The 25,308-nt window shown below is 37.3% G+C and overlaps 1 protein-coding gene across 2 annotated transcripts in view; it reads left to right on the top strand.

Annotated features, from left to right (window-relative positions):
• Positions 1-25,308, top strand: part of APAF1 (apoptotic peptidase activating factor 1) — a 91,762-nt gene that overhangs the window by 62,473 nt on the left and 3,981 nt on the right. For both annotated transcript variants that reach the window (XM_030323463.2, XM_030323464.1), the window contains 8 exons: positions 204-329; positions 2,861-2,980; positions 5,549-5,665; positions 7,932-8,057; positions 16,778-16,897; positions 17,430-17,555; positions 19,166-19,291; positions 21,483-21,629. In XM_030323463.2, the coding sequence (XP_030179323.1) occupies positions 204-329; positions 2,861-2,980; positions 5,549-5,665; positions 7,932-8,057; positions 16,778-16,897; positions 17,430-17,555; positions 19,166-19,291; positions 21,483-21,629 (1,008 nt within the window). The remainder of the gene's footprint in view (positions 1-203; positions 330-2,860; positions 2,981-5,548; positions 5,666-7,931; positions 8,058-16,777; positions 16,898-17,429; positions 17,556-19,165; positions 19,292-21,482; positions 21,630-25,308) is intronic.

Genomic DNA, 25,308 nt, shown 5'->3' on the forward strand with positions numbered 1-25,308 from the left:
GATGATCCTTTGGGTTGTTTGCAATTTTTGCTATTAAAAATAAGATGCAATGAATAATTTTTACACAAGTCATTCTGTATTTTTGCTAGTTTATTTTGGACTATATTCATAGAAGTGGATACTGGTTTACTTTTGCTATTTTCAATATTCTTGATATGTTCAAAATGCTTATGAATGTGATTTCCTATATATTTATTCTGTAGTTGTGGAACATGGACTCGTGTTTAAAAGTGGCTGACTGCAGAGGACATTTAAGTTGGGTTCATTGTGTGATGTTTTCTCCTGATGGATCATCATTTTTGACATCTTCTGATGACCAGACAATCAGGGTGAGAAATATTGACATTTTCATTCTAGACATTTACTGATCATAAACCTCCTAGAAACTAAGAAAATTGATGGGCAGTATTGGGGGCAGTAAAACAAGAAACTGCTAGATTCATATTTATCCTTGAAAAGTGCTATTACATGGACTATAACAGTCTCATTCATTCCATATGTGTTCATTGAGTATTATCATGGGCCAAATGTTGAAGTCCACTGATTATACTCTATTTTGATTCATTTAAAAATATATTACTAGATAATACATTGACTTAATTTTTGACTCTTTCCTCCATCTTAAATTCCCCCATCCAGTTATTTCCAATTCTAATGGATTCTGCCTTTCCATTTTCTGTCATTTGTTTCTACCTTTTCATTTCAAATTTAGGTGATCATTACATGTTGTCTCTCTTAATGTATTAGTGTGTGCCACAGTCTTTTCTTTCTTGGTTTTCTACATGCTGCTTCCAAGCTATTTTCCTCATGTACAATACAGTCATGTCATTTTTGCTTAAAAACTACTAAAAGTAAGTAGGTAGTCCTAAGTTTATATTGAAATTCTCTACAGTATGGTTTCATTCTGCTCCAGTCTTTCTTTTGGTTTATTCCTACAGGTAACCTATACTGGACTGCTCACATTTTCCCAACACCCTGTAGTTCCCTGCTTCTTTTGCTTTTATGGTTTCTTATATTTGGAATACTCTATTTCCCTGTCTCTCTCCTGGTTGGAATCCTAACAGTCTTACACATTCCCCCCAGGCTTTCTGCAAAGCCCTTCCTAATAATCCATTTGGGAGAATGTATCTTCCCTTTAATGCCGTATAACCCTATGTCCTTTTCTTATGGTACTAACCAAATTCTGCTTTGAGTGTTAAGTAGATTTGCTTTATGTCTCACCTTCAGTTCTCCACTGCTCCTCTAACTTGTTCACACATTTTTTATTATTTTTTAATTTTTTTTAATGTTTATTTATTATTGAGAGAGAGAGATAGAGCATGAGAATGTGAGGGGCAGAGAGAGAGGGAGACACAGAATCCAAAGGAGGCTCCAGGCTCTGAGCTGTCAGCACAGAGCCCGATGCGGGACTCGAATTCACAAACTGCGAGACCATGACCTGAGCCAAAGTAGGATGCTCAACTGACTGAGCCACCCAGGCGCCCCTACACATCTTAAATTACAAGACCTTTGAGGCCAGGGACCCTGTGGCATCTAATATAGTACTTTATATACATTGTAGCTAAAGTTTTTTTAGTATTTACTGTATGCTAGACATTGTGAGAAGTACTGCTCTTATATTTGCTAGTTCTGATAGCAGTCCTTTTTGCAGGTGAGAAAACAGTCACAGAAAGGTTAAATCAGTTTTGCTTATAGTGCCAGTCTCAATAAACTTGAGCCACAATGTAAATCAACTTACCTCTTTCTTCATCAAGAAGTCTTCTTAAAAAAAAGATCAGTCATATCACTAAGCATACTGTTAATGGTGTGTTAGTGATATAGTTGATTTAAATTCTAGTACCAGTTCCTTATCTTGGTATCAGTTTGAAGACTGGCAGGAGTTCTTATTGTGAGAAGCACTGTATTAAGTAACCTTCCCAAAGTCACAACTTTAGGTGGAACTAGAATTCATGGTCGGGCACTCATTACTCTTAATACTAACTACTACTCACTGTAGCATATAATTTTTTTTTTTCTTTTTTAGTGAAAAAAGATTTTTTTTATCTTGTTTCATTTTTTATTTTTTTAAATTTACACCTAAATTAGTTAGCATATAGTGCAACAATGATTTCAGGAGTAGAATCCTTAATGCCCCTTACCCATTTGGCCCATCCCCCCCTCCCACAACCTCTCCCGTAACCCTCAGTTCTCCATATTTATGAGTCTCTTCTGTTTTGTCCCTCTCCCTGTTTTTATATTATTTTTGTTTACCTTCCCTTATGTTCATATGTTTTGTCTCTTAAAGTCCTCATATGAGTGAAGTCATATCATTTTTGTCTTTCTCTGACCAGTTTCACTTAGCATAATACCCTCCAATTCCATCCACGTAGTTGCAAATGGCAAGATTTCATTCTTTTTGATTGCCAAGTAATACTCCATTGTAACTCCATTGTATATATATACCACATCTTCTTTATCCATCCATCCATTGATGGACATTTGGGCTCTTTCCATACTTTGGCTATTGTTGATAGTGCTGCTATAAACATGGGGGTGCATGTGTCCCTTTGAAACAACACACCTGTATCCCTTGGATAAATGCCTAGTAGTGCAATTGCTGGGTCATAGGGTACTTCTATTTTTAGTTTTTTGAGGAACCTCCATACTGTTTTCCAGAGTGGCTATACCAGCTTGCATTCCCATGTAGCATATAATTAATAAGTATTTATTGAATTATAATCTAATAATTGAAAATTTCCTGGCATCATATGTATTTTGAGTGTGAAGCATGGTTTATATCTTGCTTTAAGACTAAGGCTTCTCTTTACATATTTCAAAGGATATGACTATCTTATTTTAGTTTTTTTAATCGTTTATTTAGCTCTGGGAGACAAAGAAAGTATGTGAGAACTCTGCTATAGTGTTAAAGCAAGACATAGATGTTGTGTTTCAAGAAAATGAAGTGATGGTTCTTGCAGTTGACAATGTAAGACATCTGCAGGTGAGTATTTTTTAGAAAACAATTGGAAAAATTGTGTGTGTGTGTTTTAATGTTTATTCATTTATTATTATTTTTTTAATGTTTATTATTTTTTTTTTTTGAGAGAGAGAGAAACAGAATACGAGTGGGTTGGCAGAGAGAGTAGGAGACACAGAATCCGAAGCAGTCTCTAGGCTCTGAGCCATCAGCACAGAGCCCTACATGGGGCTCGAACTCATGAGCCGTGAGATCATGACCTGAGCCGAAGTTGGATGCTCAACCGACTGAGCCAACCAGGCGACCTGTTTATTCATTTATTTTTGAGAGAGAGCACAAGCAGGGGAGGGGTGGAGAGAGGGGACACAGAATCTGAAGCAGAGAGTCTGAAGCAGGCTTCAAACTCTGAGCTGCCAGCGCAGAGCCTGATGTGGGGCCCGAACTGATGAACATGAGTTTTCTACCTGAGCTGAAGTCGAATGCTTAACTGACTGAGCCACCCCGGCGCCCCAAAAAATTTTGGTTGAACTTCCAATTCACATTTTTCTTGTTCAGTTTTGAATTTGGGAATCAGGCATAAATGTGTGATATCTAATAGGTGCTCAGTAAGTATTAGTTGAATAAATATGTGGGTCTTGAGCTGAGGCTTAAATATGCTTAATATTTAGAATTTTAAAAAGTGAACTTTGCCTCACTTCATTCCTCTCCTGTTGGTATCTGTAATCACATTCCTTAATTTTCATGGAGTCCGGGAGGAGAACTTGAGATGGAGTGACTGAGGGTAAGACAGAGCTTCACAAGCTTTGGAGCTGCAAAGCCCAGCTTGATGTGATGGAAAGAACAGTGACTGTTCACTCAGGAGACCCACGTACAGTTTAGGCTTTATTGTCAGTTGTGTGATGTTTGAGTAAATTATACACTTCCTCTGAGCCTCACTTTCTTCAACTATATGGTCCTTTTTATCTTGAGAAGTCTGAGCTGGTTATAGGGTGAAGGTGGAATCCAGATTCAGGAGACAGATATCTGGGAGTAAACAGTCTATGGCATGTGGTAATTTCTCCTTGTCTCCTGTCGGGGGTCAGAGTCAAGGTGTGAGGCACCCATTAATATGGCTTGTTCTGTATTTTACAAGCTACACTATCATCCTTAATATATTGATGGGGAGCTCCTAATGCCCTGTATTTCTGGGATAAATTGATGTGTGAAATTGAATGTGCATGCCTCGTTACTGATTTTTAACAGACTTGGGATATTTTCTGTTGCAGTTTTCTTGTCAAGTTCAGTGTCCTCAGGCTTATATTACCTTTATTAAATTTGTGCAACCTTTCTTTAATAGTTGTCATAACTGTGAGACTTCAAAAAAGTCATACAGCTATAAAAGTATCATTTCATTCTCTGTCAGTGATTATGGGAGAGTTTAGGGGATAGTTAAACTGACAAATATAGTTCCATTTAAGTGAACAAAACATGTTTTAGTCACTATTAGAAAAATACGGAAATTTATTTTTGAGAGAAAGAAGATAAATTCAGCTTTTAGCAATTCAGTCTTTATTTTGAATGTCATTGTGAAGAAAAGGCTACCTTGATGGATACCCTGTAATCTTTGTGCCTGAAACAAATATGACCATTAGTTCATGGTGGTGAAAAGTGATTTAAGACTTTTAGGTTGTCAGAGAGAGAGGTAGCAGACAATTGATTTAAGTTTGAGAAATAGGTTTAGTTGAGCAATAAGCCATCTTTGTTAATAGGACTTAAAGTAATTGTTAGCATTGGTACGTATTATAAAGTTAGCTAATCTTAGATTAAGCATTATAAGTCCAGTCACCCATATTATGCTTATGGGTTCTTCTCCAAAACTCCCTTCTCCCCTGCTTAACAAAGGAAAGAATCTTAATTTAAACTGTTTTGTGAGTGATTAGGGGATATAAACCTCATTTTAAAGATTTTTTAAAAAATGTTTTATTTTTGAGAGAGAGAGAACATGAGCAGGGAGTGGCATCGAGAAAGAGGGACAGAGGATCTGAAGCAGGCTCTGCACTGACAGCAGTGAGCTCGAAGTGGGGCCCAAACTCAACGAAGTGTGAGATCATGACCTGAGCCAAAATCAGTTGCCCAACCGCTTGAGCCACCCAGGTGCTCCTAAAACTCATTTTAAGTTGAATTTGGCTTTTTATATGATGTCTATCTCAGTCCCATTCCAGTAGCCCCCTTGAAAAATATCAGAAAAGTATACTTTAGCAAATGATAGCCTTACTAAAATGGGCTTTGTAAAGAAATGGAAAACAGGGTGCAGAGTTAGCTGTGGGATTATAAATTCATGTGTCTCAGGTGGTGGGCACAGCAGCTGCTTTTTAAACCTTTTAAAGCTCATTTTATTTTATGAAAGTGTATTTGAACCACAAAAGTGAAATGAAATGAAAGCGTGAAGTGCTAAATGCAGCTGCTGAGACTAGGATAGGGCTTTGTTGTTCCCCTGGGAGATCTTGTTGGTTGTTTTCTGTTTCACTTTATGTTTTCAATTGAAGTCTCTGTTCTAAAGAACAGAAATTGCTCTTACAGCCTAACAACTGATTGTGCCTTATTTTTCATTAGCTCATTAATGGAAAAACAGGTCAGACTGATTATCTGACAGAAGCTCAAGTTAGTTGCTGTTGCTTAAGTCCACATCTTGAGTACATTGCATTTGGAGGCGAAGATGGAGCCATTGAGGTATTATTCTGTTCTAGTCTTCAGAATCCTTCTGTGCAGGAGACTTATTTATTTAAAATTGTGTGTCTGGCATTGTAGACTTATACTAAATAAATCTTTTTGTGGTATATCAGTCATTCTTCTGCTAGGCTAAAATCTTAAAATCCTGTTGGTGATATATTTTTCAGATTGCCTTTACTATGGTTTCTCATACTTTTTGTCTTTTTGTGTTCTTATGGTCTATCTAGTTGTTTTGCTATTCTGCAAGAATATCAAACACTGTCAGAGATTTAGCTGACCATGTAAATAGCACTTTTTTCTCTCCTTAGCAACTCAGCCTTTGGTGTAAGTTTCCATTTTGGTACTGATAAGGTTCCTTGGAAATGTCTGTGCAGGGTTGTCCTTTGCTTACCTGTTTCACCAACACTTCTGATACTCTTTTGGTATTAGAAGTATACCTCTTCACCACCTGAAATCCTTAACTTATTAAAGAAGACCAAATAACTTAAAAAATGCAAAAATGTGTAATAAAATGATTTCATCACAAAGCACATTGTCTTTAGCTGTGTAATGGTTTTCCAAAGAACATTTGCTCCTTCTCTCACCTTTTTCTCATCCAAGCTTTTTGGAATTATTTCTTAATTTAGTAATTGTGGCACAAGCCACATTTATTTTACTTTGGATTTATTTTCATAAGGAATTACACAAATATTCTCTAGTCCATATTGCCCCACAAAGAGGAGACTATATGTTTACACACAAAATGAAGGAAGAAGCTTTTAGAAAGTGATGCCAGTGTTATTATATATTTGTCGTGGCCATTGTGGCATGGATTCAGAGTTAAGGTGTTTTTTTTCATTGTGAAAAATTTTTTATCATGAAGATGAGTGCTATTTTGAAAAAAGTATATTGTGAATGTTTTTTAAGCAAGGGATGGTTCTCCATTTATGAGTGCACCTTAGTCTTCCCTCTCGGTCTCATCTTTCAAACTGGTGTATATTATTATTCATTCTTAAAGGATCCTTGCTTCCTCTTTTATTTTTACCTTGTTGCCAAGCCCGCACTACATTCTTTTTGTTTTTACGATCTGAGTATCTTGAAATAAACCTTAGTTTAAGGAAATAATTCACAAAACACACATGTACCTCATCCATATCCCTGTCCTCAGAGTCATCAAATAATATAAATAATATAAAATGAATCATATGAGATTACCAATATTTGACTGTATTTAACTTGTAAGATAGCATTTTCATGTGGTTGAGTCTAGTATCATCAAGTAATAAAGGCTACCATTTTTAGGTATTTATCGACCAGATTCTCTCATGGAATTATTATAATACTTGGATGTTAGATGTTGTTATTCCTGTTTTACAGATGTCTAAACTCCAAGTTTCCATAACTTTGATTAAATCAGTAAGTGTCAGAACTAGGATTTAACCCTGGTCTCTGAGCTGCTGTGCTATGATGCTTGCCTGCCTTTTCCCTACAGCAGTTCTAAGATTGTTCTGCTCATTGGGGAACGCTCTCACACAGTTCCCGTTTGCCTTCTAAAAGGAGCATTTTATCAGACATGCAGGTTAGGCTTGAATTTCTACCATTTCCTATATTAGCATCATTTCTATTTTCCTTAGGCTTCCTTGAGGCATTTTAATTTGGACAAGAGAACCATATTTACTTTTTTTGTTTTGTTTTTGGTCAGTTCACTTGAAAGCCTTTTTGACATAGTCATTAGTTTTTGAGTTCTGTTACCACTTTTTTAATCTCTGTATTAGGCATATTCATCTTTAGATCCTTTATGTGTTCTTGATATACTTTAGAAACCTATTCTTTATTCTCTTGTCTGTTTCCTGTCTCTCTCATTACCCCCCTCTTTCCTTGTCTCTGGTGTTTTATAAAGAGCTTGTGTTGTCAGTCATCCAGAATTTTTCTTCTCTCTCATCCATCTTACGTGTCCTTTTCTTTTTGGAGGCTGAGTTCAGGCTGCCACTTGTTTGATGAATTGGGTAGTTGAGTTCTCAGAAGGACCACTGGTTCCTACTGCTATCTGGTCATTCCAGTGAGTTTTATTTTAGGGTGTGTGTGTGCATGCATGTGTGTGTGTGTGGATACACTTGTGCATATGTGTGTTCCATTCATTTGTGTGTCTTTAATTAAAATGAAAGCACTATGAGGTGGAAATTCTATACCCTTCTGTATCTAATTTAAATTTAATATCTTTGGGGTGTAATGCCTGGGTGTTGCTGAATTTCTCGGTGCTAATTTTCTGTGGTTTTCTATTTTGAAGATTTTAGAACTCCTAAACAACAGAATCTTCCAATCCAGGATTGGGCACAAGAAAACTGTACGGCACATCCAGTTCACAGATGATGGGAAAACTCTTATTTCAAGCTCTGATGATTCTTCAATTCAGGTGAGGAGAATTAACTTCCAACATATGTCATGCTGACTCTAGCAAAGGAACACTTTGGTTGTGGCTCATATCTGGTGTGCATTTTAAATATTTCCTTAAGATCATACTACTTTGGGGATACATTCAGATTATGTACATAGATTTAGATAAAACCCATTCACGTTTCATATTTTTCTGTGGGTGAGGCAGGCAATTTGACTTGGGAACCCTCTACTGGAAGGTTGTTTATTTTGAAGATCAAGGAGTCATTTGAGTTCTCCCACCTGCCTTATATTTGGATTTGCTTCAATAAATAAACGTTTTTGCCACATTTATGTAGTTTCTCTTTTCTTTAAAGTTGTAAAATCTGAAATAATTTTATTCTTTTAAGAATAAGATGTATATTATAGGGATGAAATTCTTTAAAAAAAGAATAGTTTGCCATAATGAAGGATTGTGGATATGGAGGCCTTACGCCTATTGTATGTTCTTTAAAAATTAACTTTGTTTTTATCAAAGTTCCAATGTACATACTTTTAAAACTTAAATAGTATTACAGAGCTCATTATGGAAAACAGACATCCCCATTACTCATTCTCCAGAAGCACTTCTGTTAGCTTCTAGATACTTCTTTTGATATTTACCTTCATGCCCCCATATCTCAAGCTTATAATGTTTTTAATTTCTATGTTTGAGAACTTATCTTCTGAAAATTAAGATGAAAATGTAGCTTTTTTCTTCTCCCACCTGTGCTACCTTTGACATAGGCACACCCCTTTTTATCACCCCATTATTCTAATACAGTTATAATAAAATTTTGTTTTGGTCATTAGTGTCATCAGAACTAAGTAGACTAAGTGTACTATGAATGTGCTTCCTGCCTTAATGCAATTTAGGACAGTTCTACCTTTGGATGTAGTTTGCAATTATTTTACCCTAAAACTTTGAAGACGTTGTTCCATTTTCTCCCAAGGTTCCAAAGCTCATACTGAGAAGTCTGAAGCCATTCTGATTCCCAATCTTTCTCTCTGGAAGATTTTTGGATCTTCTCTTTGTCCCTAGAATTTTGAAATTTCATGATGATGTGCCTTGGTGTGTATTTGTTTTATCCATTGTTTTGCCTATTTGTGGTCCCTTCTCAATTTGGAAACATTTTTTAATGCAAGTAAACTTAAATTTTTCTTTATTCCTCCCCACCCCAATATGCTTTCTTTTTCTTTAACAACCATTATTCAGATATTGGATCTCCTGGACTGATCATGTAATTTTCTTTTTCTGCATTTCATGATTTTAAACCATGCTGTGTTTTCTGAGTTTTCTTCAGCTTTATCTTCCAGGCCTTTAATTGACTTTTTTATGTGTACTATTTTTTTTTTAAATGTTTATTTTTGACAGAGAGAGAGAGACAGAGCATGAGCAGGGGAGGGGCAGAGAGAGAGGGAGACACAGAATTGGAAGCAGGCTCCAAGCTCTGAGCTGTCAGCACAGAGCCCGACGCAGGGCTCGAACCCACAGACTGCGAGATCATGACTTGAGCCAAAGTCGGATGCTCAACCAACTGAGCCACCCAGGCGCTCCTTATTTCTACTATTTTTAATGCTGAAGAGTCCATTCTTATTTCTTTAGAAGAGCACTGTGTTCTTGTTTCAGAGATGTAATACCTTCTTTGAGGATGGGTGGATATATAAATAATGTACAAATTATACATATAATACACATATATGTATATATGTATGTGTGTGTATATATATATATATATATATATATATATATATGTATGTATATATATACACATAATTTTTTCCTCAAAATTGCATTTTCATGCATAGTTGCTATTTCTTCCAAGTTTTTTTTTTTTTTTTTTTTTTCTGTGTGGTTGCTTTGGCCTCTTATTTTAAATGTCTTCCTCAGCTGTGTGGTGATACTAGCTACCAGAGGTGGACACTAAAAGGCTGATTGAAAGCTCTGCATGTTGACTGAGACCTTTTCTGAAAAGTAGTCTGGATGGGGAATCTTTGTTGTCAGTATCTTTAGGTGTTTTGTCATGTACTTGTCAGATTACTAGAGAAGAAACTTCTGGTCTTTCTGCCTGGAGGTTATAAATCTGGCTGACAGGTTCTTAGAGCTAAGTGGGGAGGAGAACTGGGGGGTAGCTGTAGGGTCTCGTCATCTAGTGTGTAAACCTTCACTGGATCCCTCTGTTCTCAAAAGTATAATTCTGTCCTCAGTTGTGCTGGTGCCCTTTAATTTAGAGTCTTCTTTCTGGTCTATTCCCATTGTCTGTAGGAGCATTTTCTACACTTGATTCTCTCTCTCTCTTTTTTTTTTCATAGTAACTTTGTTTCATTCAATGATGGTTCTTTTCTTTTTTACACAAAATTAGTTTTCCTGAACTTTTTGAAGGAGTAGGTAAGGCCAATGTTTCTAGCTTTATAGCTCTACAGCTTCTCCTTCTGTTGTTTTCATGAAACATTAAAAACATGGCCTTGTTCTTATGAGATTGCTTTGCTCTATCCTCTTCCTTTGTTTTTTTTTTTTTTTACACCTTCACTTTCCTTTGCTGCCAAAATCCTTGTTCCACTCAATTTGGATTCTATTCCCAGCAGTTTCTCCTCATTAGTATAGGATTATCCTGGTTAATTTTGAGAGTTCATAGGTCCCAGACTGCTCCATCCCTTCCAGACTGGACCATAGTTGCCTCGCATTCAGTGTCTGCTGCTGCTGTCCCATTGGTCCACTGAGTTTTCCAGTGAATGTACTTGGCTCTTTTGGAATTCTCTTTTTAGGTTTGTCAGACTCTCCATACTTCTCTATACTTTCCACATAGATGCTGGGATGCAAGTCTTGCAGCTCTCAGTTTGTCCCTACTCACTTGTATCTTGGGGTTTATGGAAATACTTTGTCAGTTAACAGGGTCTTGTCAGTGTTGTCTGTGCATTTTTGGTTTTGGTATTGCAGTTGCTTTGTCCACTTTTGATGGAGGCTTCAGGGAGATTAAAAAAAAACAAAACTCACCTGCACTGTTGCCATCTTCCCAGAATTCCTAATAGTTCTGGTCCTATGCCCATCCTCATTCCCACCTCTGGATGTGTACTCAGTGACCTAAGTTTCTGAGCAATTGGTGAATTCTGTACTGTCAGTTTTGTTGCTTCGGTTTTTCTCTAATGCTTTTAGGATTCTGTTTTCTTGGTTCTGCTATTCTCTATTTCTTGGTTCTGCTCTTTTCTTGGTTCTATCATTCTGCTTTTCAGGCTCCAACATTTTTGTTCCTATTCCCTTTAGCTTGTCATTGTAGTAGGGTTTTAGAAGTGAAGGAGATACAAATACATATGTTCAATAGAAGTTACTGTATGTTCTTTTATTTAACATGTGTTTCTTGCATTAGCAATATTTACAGTATTTAAAACTTTTGACAGGGTGCCTGGTTGGCTCATTTGGAAGAGCATGTGACTGTTGATCTCGGGGTCATGAGTTCAAGTCTTACATCGGGGATAGAGATTACTTAAATAAATAAAAACTATTTTGAAAAAAAATATTTTTATGTTATGTCTTTGTGAGTTCTATATGATTGGAATGAAATTTGGTTTCAGTGCAGAAAGTTACTATAGACTCCCATGATATTGTTATTAGCATTAGCTATGAAACTCAGTGTAATATTCACCTTTCTTCCTCTCCAGATTGCTTTGAAATGGGTGAAACTAAACTACATCTGATGAGATTCTGTTGAGACCTTGTATACTGTATAGTTTTTCTGTCAGAAGCTAAAATCATAGGTTTAATGACCTGCTTGAACATCAGGTATTCTCAGCCAGAGAGAGAAATAATTTCTAGGAATATTTTTAGGTTCAGAGTTAGATTATTTTAGAAATATGAGTTAAGTGGTGTTTCATCCTCTTTTTTTACTCTATCCAGAATACTTCTTACATTTAAAATGTTTTAGTGTAGGGGCGTCTGGGTGGCTCAGTCGGTTAAGTGGCCGACTTTGGCTCAGGTCATGATCTCGTCATGGTCCATGAGTTCGAGCCCCACGTTGGGCTCTGTGCTGACAGCTCAGAGCCTGGAGCCTGTTTTGGATTCTGTGTCTTCCTCTCTCTGACCCTCCTTGTTCATGCTCTGTCTCTCCCTGTCTCAAAAATAAATAAAACGTTAAAAAAATTAAAAAAAAATTAAATGTTTTAGTATATATTCATGTAACAAAACTCTTGCTGGGTATTTTGAAGAATTGACTGGTTGGGTTTTTATTTTAACTTTTTAATAAATAATTAATTGGAAGTTTATGCCCCAGCCCTCTTTCTTGAGGTGTGACAAAATTGTATGTTTTGGACATACATTATGATTTGATATATACACATTGTTAAATAATTACAATGATCAAGTTATTTAATGAATCCACACACGTCACATAGTTATCATCTTGGAGGTTTATTTGATTCATTTTTGTATCCCCAGTGCCAAGAATTTAGCAGGAGTTCAGTAAATCTCTGTTGAGCTGAACCAAAGTTATTTCCAAAATTTAAAAATCAATTCACTTGATTGATTATAGCACCTAGCGTTGTAAAAATTGAGGTCTACCTTTGGTAGTTTTTGATCCTTTTTCTTGAGATAAATATAGCCCAAGTAGCAGCCATGTTCACCTGAGCTATGACACTATATTAATTCTTACAGGTATAAGAAGATTCTTCAGCATTTTTAAAATTTAAATTTTACCATTTATATAGCTGAAAACATTCTGTAGTGTACATACATTGCAAAAATTATAGCTCATGGTAGGGACATCCCCAAACTCAATACATTTGGTTAATGCTGGTGAAAGTTTAGCTGTTATATAAGGTAATTCAGTTAGTACAATGTGTTTGAGTCCAGTAAAAAAGGTGTCGCTGTCATCACTGCCTTATCAGAAAGCTTTTGCAACAAACCGCTAAGGCTGTTCTTAATCTTTCCTCAGTCGTTGTCAAACTTTTTGTTCTATCTGCTCAGGAAGGATCTCTGACTTCTTGATGTGGAGGGCAACCGTAAGTACCCAACTCAAGATTGAACATTGAATCAGACACAGCTGGGAATGGCAGTACTGGTCACTGTACTGGAAGAGCTGTTAATAGTAGTCACTGATTCTCAATTGCAGTAATGCCCAGAAAGTAGGAACAACCCAGAAAGTTCCTAGTGGAAATGATCTAGGTGTATTTTATGCTTAGTCACACAGGGTGCCTTTCTTTTCTGATATGATTTGGGGAGCCAGAGAAACCTCTCTTTATTCCTCCTCCTCAACATGTCTCCTTGAGTTCTTAAAATGCTGAAATTCCTAATACATTCTCTTTAAAATTCCTCTCATTTCTAACTCCTCTTCTAGGGTCCTCTTGCTCTCATACAGATACCCTGCTCCTGATATCCTCCTTCTGTGAATGAGCACTTGGAGACAGAAGAGATAGAGATCTGAGAGCCAGGGCTCGGTGGTGAGGGGCGGGGGCGGGGGGTGGCTGCTTAAGTGTGGAGGATGAGGGAGTAAAGAAAGGGGATGAGAGAAGTGTCATTTCTTTTATAGTTTTGCCTAAGCCTGACAGGAAAAGCCTAAAGATATTTCTACTGTTGAACCTTCACCAGTCAAAAACTTGACCCAGAATATCACTAATGTGCATACCTGTGGTGGTTACTGATTTTTCTTTATCTTTTTATTCCTGATGTTAAAAATTAGAAGAAAAATCCGTTCTAGTCTACTTGATTGCCCACAGCTCAGAAGTCCAACTTCATCAAGCCCACTGGACTTATTATTTTTTTAATATCTTCCCAACCTTATTTTTCTGATTCTTCTGCATATCCTGTATTTCAGCTAGATTGAGCTATAAACTGGTCCTCATAATCTTTCCATGTTTTCCTGTTCCTGTGCTTTAACTTAAGCATTCATTGCCTTTATTTGAAAAGCCCTTCTCAGGTTGTGAATCATACTTCCAGCCCATACCTTATCTCAAGCCTATTTTGAATGCACTGTCTCCATCATTTCAATTTCTTCTCTTCCTTTTGTGCTTGAGGAATTCTTCCTGGAGCTCCATATGGAAAATAATGTACTATATCACTTTGTCAATTTGAGGATTGCATTAAGGGGATATTTAATATCTCTAAAACTTAGACATTCTGTGACTTGGTTTGAAGCTGCTCTAGTCAGCTGACCTTCCCAGGCATTAGGGCCCGTAGGACTCAGTAACTTCAGTGGAGCTAGTATGTATGTATGTATGATGTATGTATGTATGTATGTATGTATGTATGTATTTACATCCAAGTTAGTTAGCATATAGCGCAACAGTGATTTCAGGAGTGGATTCCTTAATGCCCCTTAACCATTTAGCCCATCCCCCCTCCCACAATCCCTCCAGCAACCCTCTGTTCTCCATATTTAAGAGTCTCTTATGTTTTGTCCCCCTCCTTGTTTTTATATTATTTTTGCTTCCCTTCCCTATGTTCATCTGTTTTGTATCTTAAATTCTTCATATGAATGAAGTTGTATGATATTTGTCTTTCTCTAATTTTGCTTAACATAATACCCTTTAGTTCCATTCAAGTAGTTGCAAATGGCAAGATTTTATTTGATTGCCGAGTAATACTCCATTCGTGTGTGTGTGCGCGCACGCGCGCGCCTGTGTATACACACATATACATACCACGTCTTCTTTATCCATTCATCTGTCGATGGACATTTGGGCTCTTTCCGTACTTAGGCTATTGTTGATAGTGCTGCTGTAAACATTGAGGTGCATGTGCTCCTTTGAAACAACATACCTGTATCCCTTGGGTAAATACCTAGTAGTGCAATTGCTGGATCATAAGGTAGTTCTATTTTCAATTTTTCGAGAACCTCCATACTGTTTTCCAGAGTAGCTGTACCAGTTTGCATTCCCACCAGCAGCGCAAAAGAGATCCTCTTTCTCTGCATCCTCGCCAACATCTGTCGTTGCCTGAGTTGTTGATGTTAGCCATTCTGATAGGTGTGAGGTGGTATCTCATTGTGGTTTTGATTTGTATTTCCCCGTTGATGAGTGACGTTGAGCATTTTTTCATGTGTCGGTTGGCCATCTGGATATCTTCTTTGGAGAAGTGTCTATTCATGTCTTTTGCCCATTTCTTCTCTGGATTATTTGGTTTTTGGGTGTTGAGTTTGATAAATTCTTTATAAAGTTTGGATACTAACCCTTTATCTGATAATGTCATTTGCAAATATCTCCTCCCATTCCGTCAGTTGCCTTTTAGTTTTGCTGATTGTTTCCTTCGCTGTGCAGAAGATTTTTATTTTGATGAGGTCCCAATAGTTCATTTTTGCTTTTGTTTCCCTTGCCACTGGAGACGTGTTGAGTAAGAAGTTGCTGTGGCCAAGGTCAGAGATGTTTTTGCCTGCTTTCTCCTTGAGGATTTTGATGGCTCCCTGTCTTACATTTAGGTCTTTCATCCATTTTGAGTTTATTTTTGTGTATAGTGTAAGAGTGGTCCAGGTTCATTTTTCTGCATGTCACTGTCCAGTTTTCCCAGCACCACTTGCTGAACAGACTGTCTTTATTCCATTGGATACTCTTTCCTGCTTTGTCAAAGATTAGTTGGCCATACATTTGTAGGTCCATTTCTGGGTTCTCTATTCTGTTCCATTGATCTGAGTGTCTGTTCTTGTGCCAGTACCATACTGTCTTGATGATTACAGCTTTGTAGTATAGCTTGAAGTCTGAGATTGTGATCCCTCCAGCTTTGGTTTTCTTTTTCAAGATTGCTTTGGCTATTCTGGGTCTTTTTCTGCTTCCATATATACTTTAGGATTGTTTGTTAGTGGAGCTATAATCTTCAGTCTTGGCCTAACTTGCGGGGCTTAGGAAACTGTGAATATGTAATGGGGATACTTTTCTCTGGAAAATTTAATCGGATGGAGAGCTCACTAGCATATTGCGGCTTTTCTCTATCTTCTGGTGTAATTAATTGCTCTCCAAGAAACTGAAGAAAGTGATCTTTTTTTCTAAAGATTTATTTTAATTTGTTTAGAGAGAGTGTGAACAGGGGAGAGGGGCAGGAGGAGAGAGAGAGAGAATCTCAAGTAGGCACCACACTCAGCCCAGAGTCCAACATGGGGCTCTATCCCATGACCCTGGGATGACCTGAGCTGAAATCAAGAGTCAGATGCTCAACTGACTGAGCCACCCAGGCATGGAAAATGAGTTTTATTTAGGAGGAAACGTATTTTATTTTGTCACTTAAGTTAATTAATCCCAGCTTTTCTCTTCTCAGTCTCTAAAATGGGAACACCCTATTTTTTTCTTGGTATTCTTCTGTGGTTTTCTTTTTTTATTAATAATTTATGTATTTTTTAATTTACATCTAAGTTAGCATATGGTGTAACAATGATTTCAGGAGTAGATTCCTTAATGCCCCTTACCCATTTAGCCCATCCCCCCTCCCACATACCCTCCAGCAACCCTATTTGTTCTCTATATTTAAGAGTCTCTTATGTTTTGTCCCCTTCCCTGTTTTTATATTATTTTAGCTTCCCTTCTCTTATGTTCATCTGTTTTGTATCTTAAAGTCCTCATATGAGTGAAGTCATATGATATTTATTTGTCTTTCCCTGAGTAATTTCACTTAGCGGTATTCTTCTTTATTTTACTGAAATGCCATGAGGATAAAAGATGTTAGGCTATTGAGCACATACTACCCCACTCCTCCAATGGGATATCATGGGAAGAGGGTTATAACAGACTTACTTCTTTGATAATCAGGTGTGGAATTGGCAATCAGAGGAATATGTCTTTCTACAAGCCCATCAGGAAACAGTGAAAGACTTTAGGCTCTTGAAAAATTCAAGACTGCTTTCCTGGTCATTTGATGGAACAGTGAAGGTAATTTGAAGCACAAGGTTTTTTTGTTTTTGTTTTTAAAGTATTCTGATATTGTAATGATTATATTGTGATAGCTAAAAGCAGATGGGTGGTAAGTAACTACCTAAATTTTAAAATTTCTATTTTCTCATGGCTGTTTTCTGTTTACTGCGATCACCTTCATCTGTGTGTTTAAGGGCACTTAAAGAGGTCAGAACAACCATTGTGCTAAAGCTCTTACTTTATAGATAATATATTCTAGATGATTATGCTCAGTAATACAAAATTTTCTTTTTCTAATTTTTTTTAATGTTTATTTATTTTTGAAGGAGAGAGAAAGAGTGTGAGTAGGGGAGGGTCAGAGACAGAGGGAGACACAGAATCCAAAGCAGGCTCCAGGCTCTGAGCTGTCAGCACAGAGCCTGACACGAGGCTCAAACTCACGAGCTGTGAGATCATGACCTGAGCCAATGTCAGATGCTTAACCAACTGAGACACCCAGGTGCCCTCAAAATGTTCTTAAAAGTGTCAACTTCTGTATTTCTTTTTGAAGGTGTGGAGTATTATTACTGGAAGAATAGAAAAAGATTTTGTCTGTCACCAAGATACAGTACTTTCTTGTGATATTTCTCCTGATGCTACTAAGTTTTCATCTACATCTGCTGACAAGACTGCAAAGGTAGGTCAGTTAGTTGAAATATGCATGTATAAAAGTTAGGTATTGGTTATTTATTATGAGTCCAAATGATGTATAAAATAGTAAGTGTCTATGTGTCTGTCCTGTTTTATGGGTTTTTGACAGATGCCCATTGACATTTAGTGTGTCAAATAGATTAAATGAATAACATTGAGGACTTTTGATTTCTGCCTTACTAATGACTTTTTTATCTATTACTGATAAAATGCAATTTCTACCATATATTATAGGTGGGAAAAAGCACTGAAAGGGATTTACATTTAATTGCGTATCCATTGTAAAAGTTTATGCAATTAATGTAAGTTGATACTTTGGAAAATAACATTCCAGTGAAATGCTGCCTGGTTGGGGACATTGACTATCCATTCTCTTCTTTTTTATCCATCTTTGTTAATGACCTCATTACCCATTTTTCCAAACCACAAACCTTGGAATTGGCTGGACTCTGTCCTGTCTTTCATGTTCTGTTGATTACTTCTCAGTGTTTCTTGGCTCATTCTTTTTCTCCTTATCCCACTCCATAAGATTTGGTCTCCTCCTTCATTGGTGAACCTTTCTTTGGTCTGTGCCTCCTCCAGTTTATGTTTCTTACTACTGCCTGAATCTCCTGTTGAAATACCTTCTGTGACTTGATGGTTTTTATGCCAGACTCCTTTGCCCTTGACCGTCTCTTTCTGCTGCATTGTTCCTTCTGTGCCAGGCTACTTTTACCTCCATCTTTTGTGCACTCAGTTCACTTTGGCATGACACAACTTCTCTTTTTTTACCTCGAAGCATTATGACTCATTCTTTCAGAGGTAGGTTTGATGTCCGCTTTTCAGTGAACCCTTTCCTGCCTGTCAGGCAGGGTTAGCTGCTCTACCTTCAGTGTTCCAGATTACTCCAGTTTCTTAGAGCATTTACTTCATGTAACTATTCACTTAATGATTCGTAAGTCTATATACCTGATTATAGAGTTTTCAAGGACAGGGAGGGTATCCAGTTCATCTTTATACCACCAGTTCTTAGCTCACGGTGTCTGGAACATGGCAATTACAGTACATTCTTATTAAATGGTGATGACATTGAACCACAAAGAATATTGGAAAGAAAAAAACAGTATTTTGGCTGCCAAGACAGTAAGATAGTGATCTTTAAAAACACTTGTCATATATTAGGCCTTGTGCTAGAATTTCACTATTATCTCACTTAATCTTCACACCATAGGTACTATTACCCAATTGTACAGGTGCAGAAACGAAAGCTAGAGAAACTTATATGAGTTGTCAGTACAAGGGAGCCAGGACTCACACTCAAGTTGGCTCTACTCTGTAGACTGTTCTTAACTGATTTGCTATTCCTTTTACGTCTAAAGTTAAAGAAGCTGTGATTTTGGTCCTTGAGCTTAAGTTAACATAAGTAATTAAAGGGAAGATAAGGAAAAAAACAATGTTGCAAGTTGAGACTTGGGCCTCTAATGAAAATTTATTGAACTGTTGAATGTTATAACTTCCATATGATTGAATTTATGGCTAGTCAGCCCCAAGACAGGGTTTGCAGGTACTTATTTTGAGTGTATTTACTATTCTTAAACAATCTTAATTGCTTTCCAGATTTGGAGTTTTGAACTTCTTTCCCCTCTTCATGAGCTGAGGGGCCACAAAGGCTGTGTGCGCTGCTCTGCCTTCTCTGTGGACAGTACCCTGTTGGCGACTGGAGATGACAATGGAGAAATCAGGGTAGGGTGTTTGCTGACATGAAAAAGCGCTGCTCTTTCTGTAGCTTTGGTTAGTGCTCTGTACCACATGGGGGGACTTTGTTAATGTGACTGAGAAGTACAGGCCCTGGGGTTCTGGTTGGGTGAGACCTTGTTTGCTTTATTTCCTGCGCACAGTGTGTTCACAGCTGCGCTTCTCTGCAGGAAAGAATTAGTTTTAGTTAGAATGAAGTGTATGAGTTAGGGTTTGTCGGGGCACCTGGGTGGCTCAGTCAGTTAAGCATCCAAATCTTGATCTCGGCTCGGGTCTTGATCTTTGGGTCGTGAGTTCAGGCCCCATGTTGGGCTCTGTGCTGGGCATGGAGCCTACTTAAAAAAAAAAGAAGAAGAAAAAAAGAATACAGTCTCTGAATGTGAGGATGCAAATTCCTGAGCTGTTTGCACTTGGTTGTCTGCTTTTAGCTTGAGAATGATTCATTGGGATTGTTGGACCTGAACCAAAGGTTGTTTATAGTGGCAGAATTTGAATAAAATAATTTTATAAATCATTAAGTAGGTTATAAATGAATTGCAAATTCTGCTCTTTTGAGCACTGAAAGAATCACTTAATGGACTATATCCATTGGATAGTCAACATTTATAGTGTGGCCTATTACAGTCCTCATGGGATTGCCTGCCTCTGGTTGTGTTAGAAGGATTGGGCAGTTGATGGGAAAAATTTGGGTGTTGGGATGGCTGTTTTAGTAACCAGTGTATTTGAAGAACGTCTTTTTTTTTTCTTTTTTTACAAAGGAAGATTTAAAATTCATGACAGAGTATTCAGTTTGCAGGAATAGAGGAATTATCAGATGGTCTTCCCAGGAAAATTAAGATTCTCCTGCTTGAGGGCTAAGTAACCAATCTTCTCTGTACTGTTCTAATAAATGCCATGTCAACTGAAGTGGCAGGGCTGCTTTGGGAACATTCATTTTGCTCTGACTTCTCATCTCAGATGAAAAGGGCTCCTTTACTGGTTATGAAGGAGTATTTCATTTTTCAGAAACGCTTGAGGAAACAAATTCTCTTTAATTTATTTTTTAATTTTTTTAATTAAAAAATTTTTTTAACTTTTATTTTCGAGAGAAAGAGAGACAGCGTGTGTTGGGGGAAGGGCAGAGAGAGAGAGGAGACACAGAATTCAAAGCAGCCTCCAGGCTCTGAGCTGTCAGCACAGAGCCTGATGTGGGCTCGGGCTTGAATTCAAGAACTATAAGATCACGACCCGAGCCGTAGTCGGCCACTTAACCCACTGAACCACCTAGCTGCCCCAAATTCTCTTTCTTTAAATGCATGTCATTTAAAATTTTTTCTTTAGTACATTAAACAAAATTTTTTTTCCTTGATTATTTAAAATGTAGCTGTTAATTTTTTTCTCTCTCTGTATATATGTATCTCTGATATTTAGCTATCTTACTAAATTCTAATGAGTCTGTCCATTTGATTTTCTTGGATCAAATGTTTCTAGGAAAACATTTACAAATGATGGTTTTGGTCATTTTCCTTTGCTGTTTATGCCTCTTTGTCTTATTGTGTTGTGCATTTATTAGAGTACTGCCCATGTATTAATTATCACTGGAAATGAATGGAAATATTAGCATATGTGATTGGGTTGTTCATAAGGATCTAGTAAAATAATCTTTATCTATATTTGTATCTTTATATATGTGTGTATGTGTATACACACACACACACACACCCACACACGTAAAACCTTAAGGCACTTAGTGTTTAAATATGTTTGAATGACTTTAGGTGTTTGAATGACCTCTGTCAGCATTTTTCATGGTAGATCCTGCCCTAGAATTCTATTTTTTTTTTTAATAGTTTGTTAAGCCTTTTTTGTTTACTCCTTGCTTCTCCCATTATTCTTATTAAATGAAAAGGATCACAGTATTCTGACCAATTGTTCTAAGTTCTCTTGTTTTATTTTTTGGAATATGGTTAATGATAAATATTTTATTATTTTATAATAATAAGTACATTTTTATTATACTGAGTGGCATTTAAAAAATTGAACAGGAGAGAATGCAATCTAAAAAAATTCCTAAGGTATCACTGAATTGTAATTATATTTTTGAGAAAGATTTCCAAATATGTTCCAGATTAGATGGATAGATATATAAAACTTCTGGGTGACCTTGTTTGTTAATGCATTGTGTATTTTGTTTGTGTAGATATGGAATGTCTCAAATGGTGAGCTGCTTCATTTATGCGCTCCGATTTCAGTAGAAGAAGGAGCTGCTACCCATGGAGGCTGGGTGACTGACCTTTGCTTTTCACCAGATAGCAAAATGCTTGTCTCTGCTGGAGGATATCTTAAGGTAAGAGTTCCTCAAAGACTGTGAAAGAAAAGAACAGCCTGTGTACTACTTTCCAAGCTATTTTCACTTCCTGTTTCTCAGTTGGGCCTCATACAACCCAGCAGAATGGAAGGGCAGTGACTGTTATCCTCATTTGGCCTAGATGAGACAGATCTGCAAGGCTACTTTCCTCAGTTCTCTTGGAAGTTTTGATGATAGTGTTAGGGATGTTCTCTGTACACAGCTCTCATACTGCCCCATACTTAGATGATCAGAATGACTAGAAAGTTGGGTGTTTAACTTAATTTTATTTTCCACTGATGGTTAACTATTTTGGTTGAAAGTCTTGAATTATTTGTGAAAAAAATTTGTGAAATTTCCTTTTTTTCCCCTTAAGTTTATTTATTTATTTTGAGAGGGAGAGAAACAATCCCAAGCAGGCTCCACACTGTCATTGCAAAGCCCAATGTGGGGCTTGAACTCACGAACTGCGAGATCATGACCCGAGCAGAAACCAAGAGTCGTACTGTTAACTGACTGAGCCACCCAGACACCCTGTGAAATCTCTTAGGTACTACTAGTAGCATTTGTAATAATAGTAGCAACAGTATATTGCTTTATTTTATAGCCTACAAAATGCTTTACTTACATCATCTCATAAGCCAGCTTTGTAAGCTTAAATTTCATTACCCTTGGCTTATAGATGAGGAAACTGATGTTCATTGCGTGTGTTGTGGTACCTCCGGGTCCTTTTTTGGTGCTTGCATGTATTTATCCACTCGGTACGAATGTGTTCTGTGCCCACTGTGTGCTAAGACATCGCTATATGGCACAGTGTTTTAAGACTTGATTTTGCCTTTCAGTGACGTATAGTCTGGGGAAAGCAGATAGTGAATAAATAGTCTGTAAAATATAGGAGGGTTCTGGGACATGTGTGCATAAAGATGGAGTTAGCAGAGGCTTCGTAGAGAGGGGGATGCTTGAAGTGAGTCTTTTGAATGGTGGTACACTTGTGAAAGCGTTGAAGATACTATATATTGTACTGACCACTTAAAATAGATCCCTAATAAATTAGATCTTATATTACTTTTATTTCTTACTGAAAAAATCCAAGTGTAGGAAATGATTCTGATTAATTGTCTAACACAGTATAGGTGTTCAAAAATATTTGAATAAATGAATTTAATTTTTTGGTTATATGAGACCCACATAATTACAGTTTTACTCAACATAAAAGTGTACCTTATAAGAAAGAAGACAGTTTTTAGCTCTGTGAGAGGATGTTTGTTACAAACACTTTTTGAGTTGCATTGAGAACGCACTGCTATTTATAAAATGTTGCATTAAACTATACCTTTTTGGTATAGTTTATTTAGTTACTGGGACGGATCTTGAAACTGTCACCATCTATTTCCTTTAATGTAAAGATAAACTGAGACTCTTAGTCTGCTCTGAGGATGATGCTTGGAGGAGCAGCATTGTGATCTTTGGGTTGGAAGCAGGGGGCCTTGAGTCCAGTACCTGTTGAAAAACATAACTGCTCAACTTTGACACTGAGCTTCTAGAGACCATGTCATTTGATACTCTGGGCCCCAGAGAAGGCTGTCTCATAATCATGAATCTGGCTTATAAGGTGTATAGCAATCAATGACAGGATTCCCAGAGTTCTTGGAGAACCTTGAAATAGAGCAACAGAATAGATGTCTGTACTGTAGAGGCTATGTCTTAAGGGAGTAAGAACCCATAGCCCATACATTCAGTCTGTATATTTAAATGACAGTCAAGCTGTTCTTCCCTCTGGTTTGATTACTAGCATGGTTAAACTGATTATGATATAGCCCAGCCTGCATCTACTCAGCATGTTAATGAGACTATCAAAAGCACAGAGCAAATTAGAAGTAAAAAGGAACAGCTGCTGTAGTGTCCAAAGGAATGAGTCTTTTGAGTCTGTTTACTAAAGAATCTAAGCTATATAAATCGAATGTCAGTAGGATAAAGTAGATATCCAGTAGCTAAAAAGCTCTTAACTTTCAAAATGTTTTCTTTTTTTTTTTTTTTAAAGTTTATTTATTTTGAGAAAGAGAGAGCACGAGTGGGAGAAGGGCAGAGAGAATCCCAACCAGGCTCTACACTATCAGCCCAGAGTCCAATGCGGAGTTCGATCTCACAAACCATGAGATCATGACCTGAGTCGAGATCAAGAGTTGTATAGTTAACCAGCTAAGCCACCCAGGCAGCCTTCAAAATTATTTCTATCATAAAGTTAAAAAATAATATAATGTAGCTGTTTACTTGTGTAATGCCATAGAATACATAAGTTAGAATGATAGGAAATCGACATTAATTCATACTTCCGAGAAGAAAGCTGGTTTGAAATGTGGAATACATGGTGATAAAAGCAGGTGTGCCATTATATAGAGGAAAGAGAATGTAATAGTCAGGAGAGTGAGCCAGGGCAGATTGCCCAAAGTCAAAGCCTGTCTCTGCCACCCATTAGCTTTGTGATTTTGCATGAGATTATTTAATCTCTCTATGCTTTGATTTTCTTATTTGTAAAAATGGGTATAATAATAAACTCTAGTTCATAGAGTTGGGATGGTTAAAGGAGTTAATGCATGTAAAGCACTCTTACATAGAGTCACATAGTGTACCTTGAGTAAATGTTAGATATTTTTTAAAATTCACTTTATTTCTTTTTTTTAAATTTTTAATGTTTTATTTATTTTTGAGAGAGACAGAGCATAAGCAGGGGAGGGGCAGAGAGAGGGAGACACAGAATCTGAAGCAGGCTCCAGGCTCTGAGTTGTCAGCACAGAGCCTGACACAGGGCTTGAACTCACAAGCCACGAGATCATGACCTGAGCCCAACTTGGATGCTTAACTGACTGAGCCACCCAGGCGCCTCAAATTCACTTTATCTTTTAGAGCAGTTTTAGGCTCACAGCAAAATTGAGCAGAAAGTACAGAGTTCTCATATACCTCCTGCCCCCACACATGCACAGGCTTCCTCCACTGTCCATAGATTATCAAGAGAGTGGTACATTTGTTACAGTTGATGAAGTTACATTGGCATGTCATTAGTACCACTCTTGGTGTTGTTCATTCTGTGAATTTTGACAAATGTATAATGACATGTGTCTACCATTGTAGTATCATACAGAATAGTTTCATTGCCTAAAAATTCCCTATATTAGCTATTTTTTTTTTTATTAAAAAAATTTTTTTAAGTTTATTTATTTTTGACAGAGACAGAGTGCAAGCATGAGCTGGGGAGGGGCAAAGAGAGAGGGAGACACAGAATCCGAAGCAGGCTCCAGGCTCCAAGCTGTCAGCACAGGGCCTGATGCAGGGCTCGAACTCACGAACTGTGAGATCATGACCTGGGCGGAAGTCGGATGCTTAACTGACTGAGCCACCCAGGCGCCCCTACATTAGCTATTTTTAATGTCATTGTTTTTTAGTCAATATTCAACTTAGTGGCTTGATACAATGTTTCTAAGCAGAGTGGTTTGTTTCAGTAGAGGGAAAGGTAGTGGCACTAGATTAGGTACCAGAAACAGTTCTGCTTCTGCCACCTGCTAGCAGTATCATCTTAGGTGACAAGGCCTTTCTTCTCTAAGAACCCTGGTTTCCGTATTTGTAAATGAGGCAGTTGATCTAGCTGATCTTTAAGGGCCTTACTATCTGTGTGATTTGTTTC

This window comes from Lynx canadensis, chromosome B4 (genome assembly GCF_007474595.2).
Source record: "Lynx canadensis isolate LIC74 chromosome B4, mLynCan4.pri.v2, whole genome shotgun sequence".
NCBI lineage: Eukaryota > Metazoa > Chordata > Mammalia > Carnivora > Felidae > Lynx > Lynx canadensis.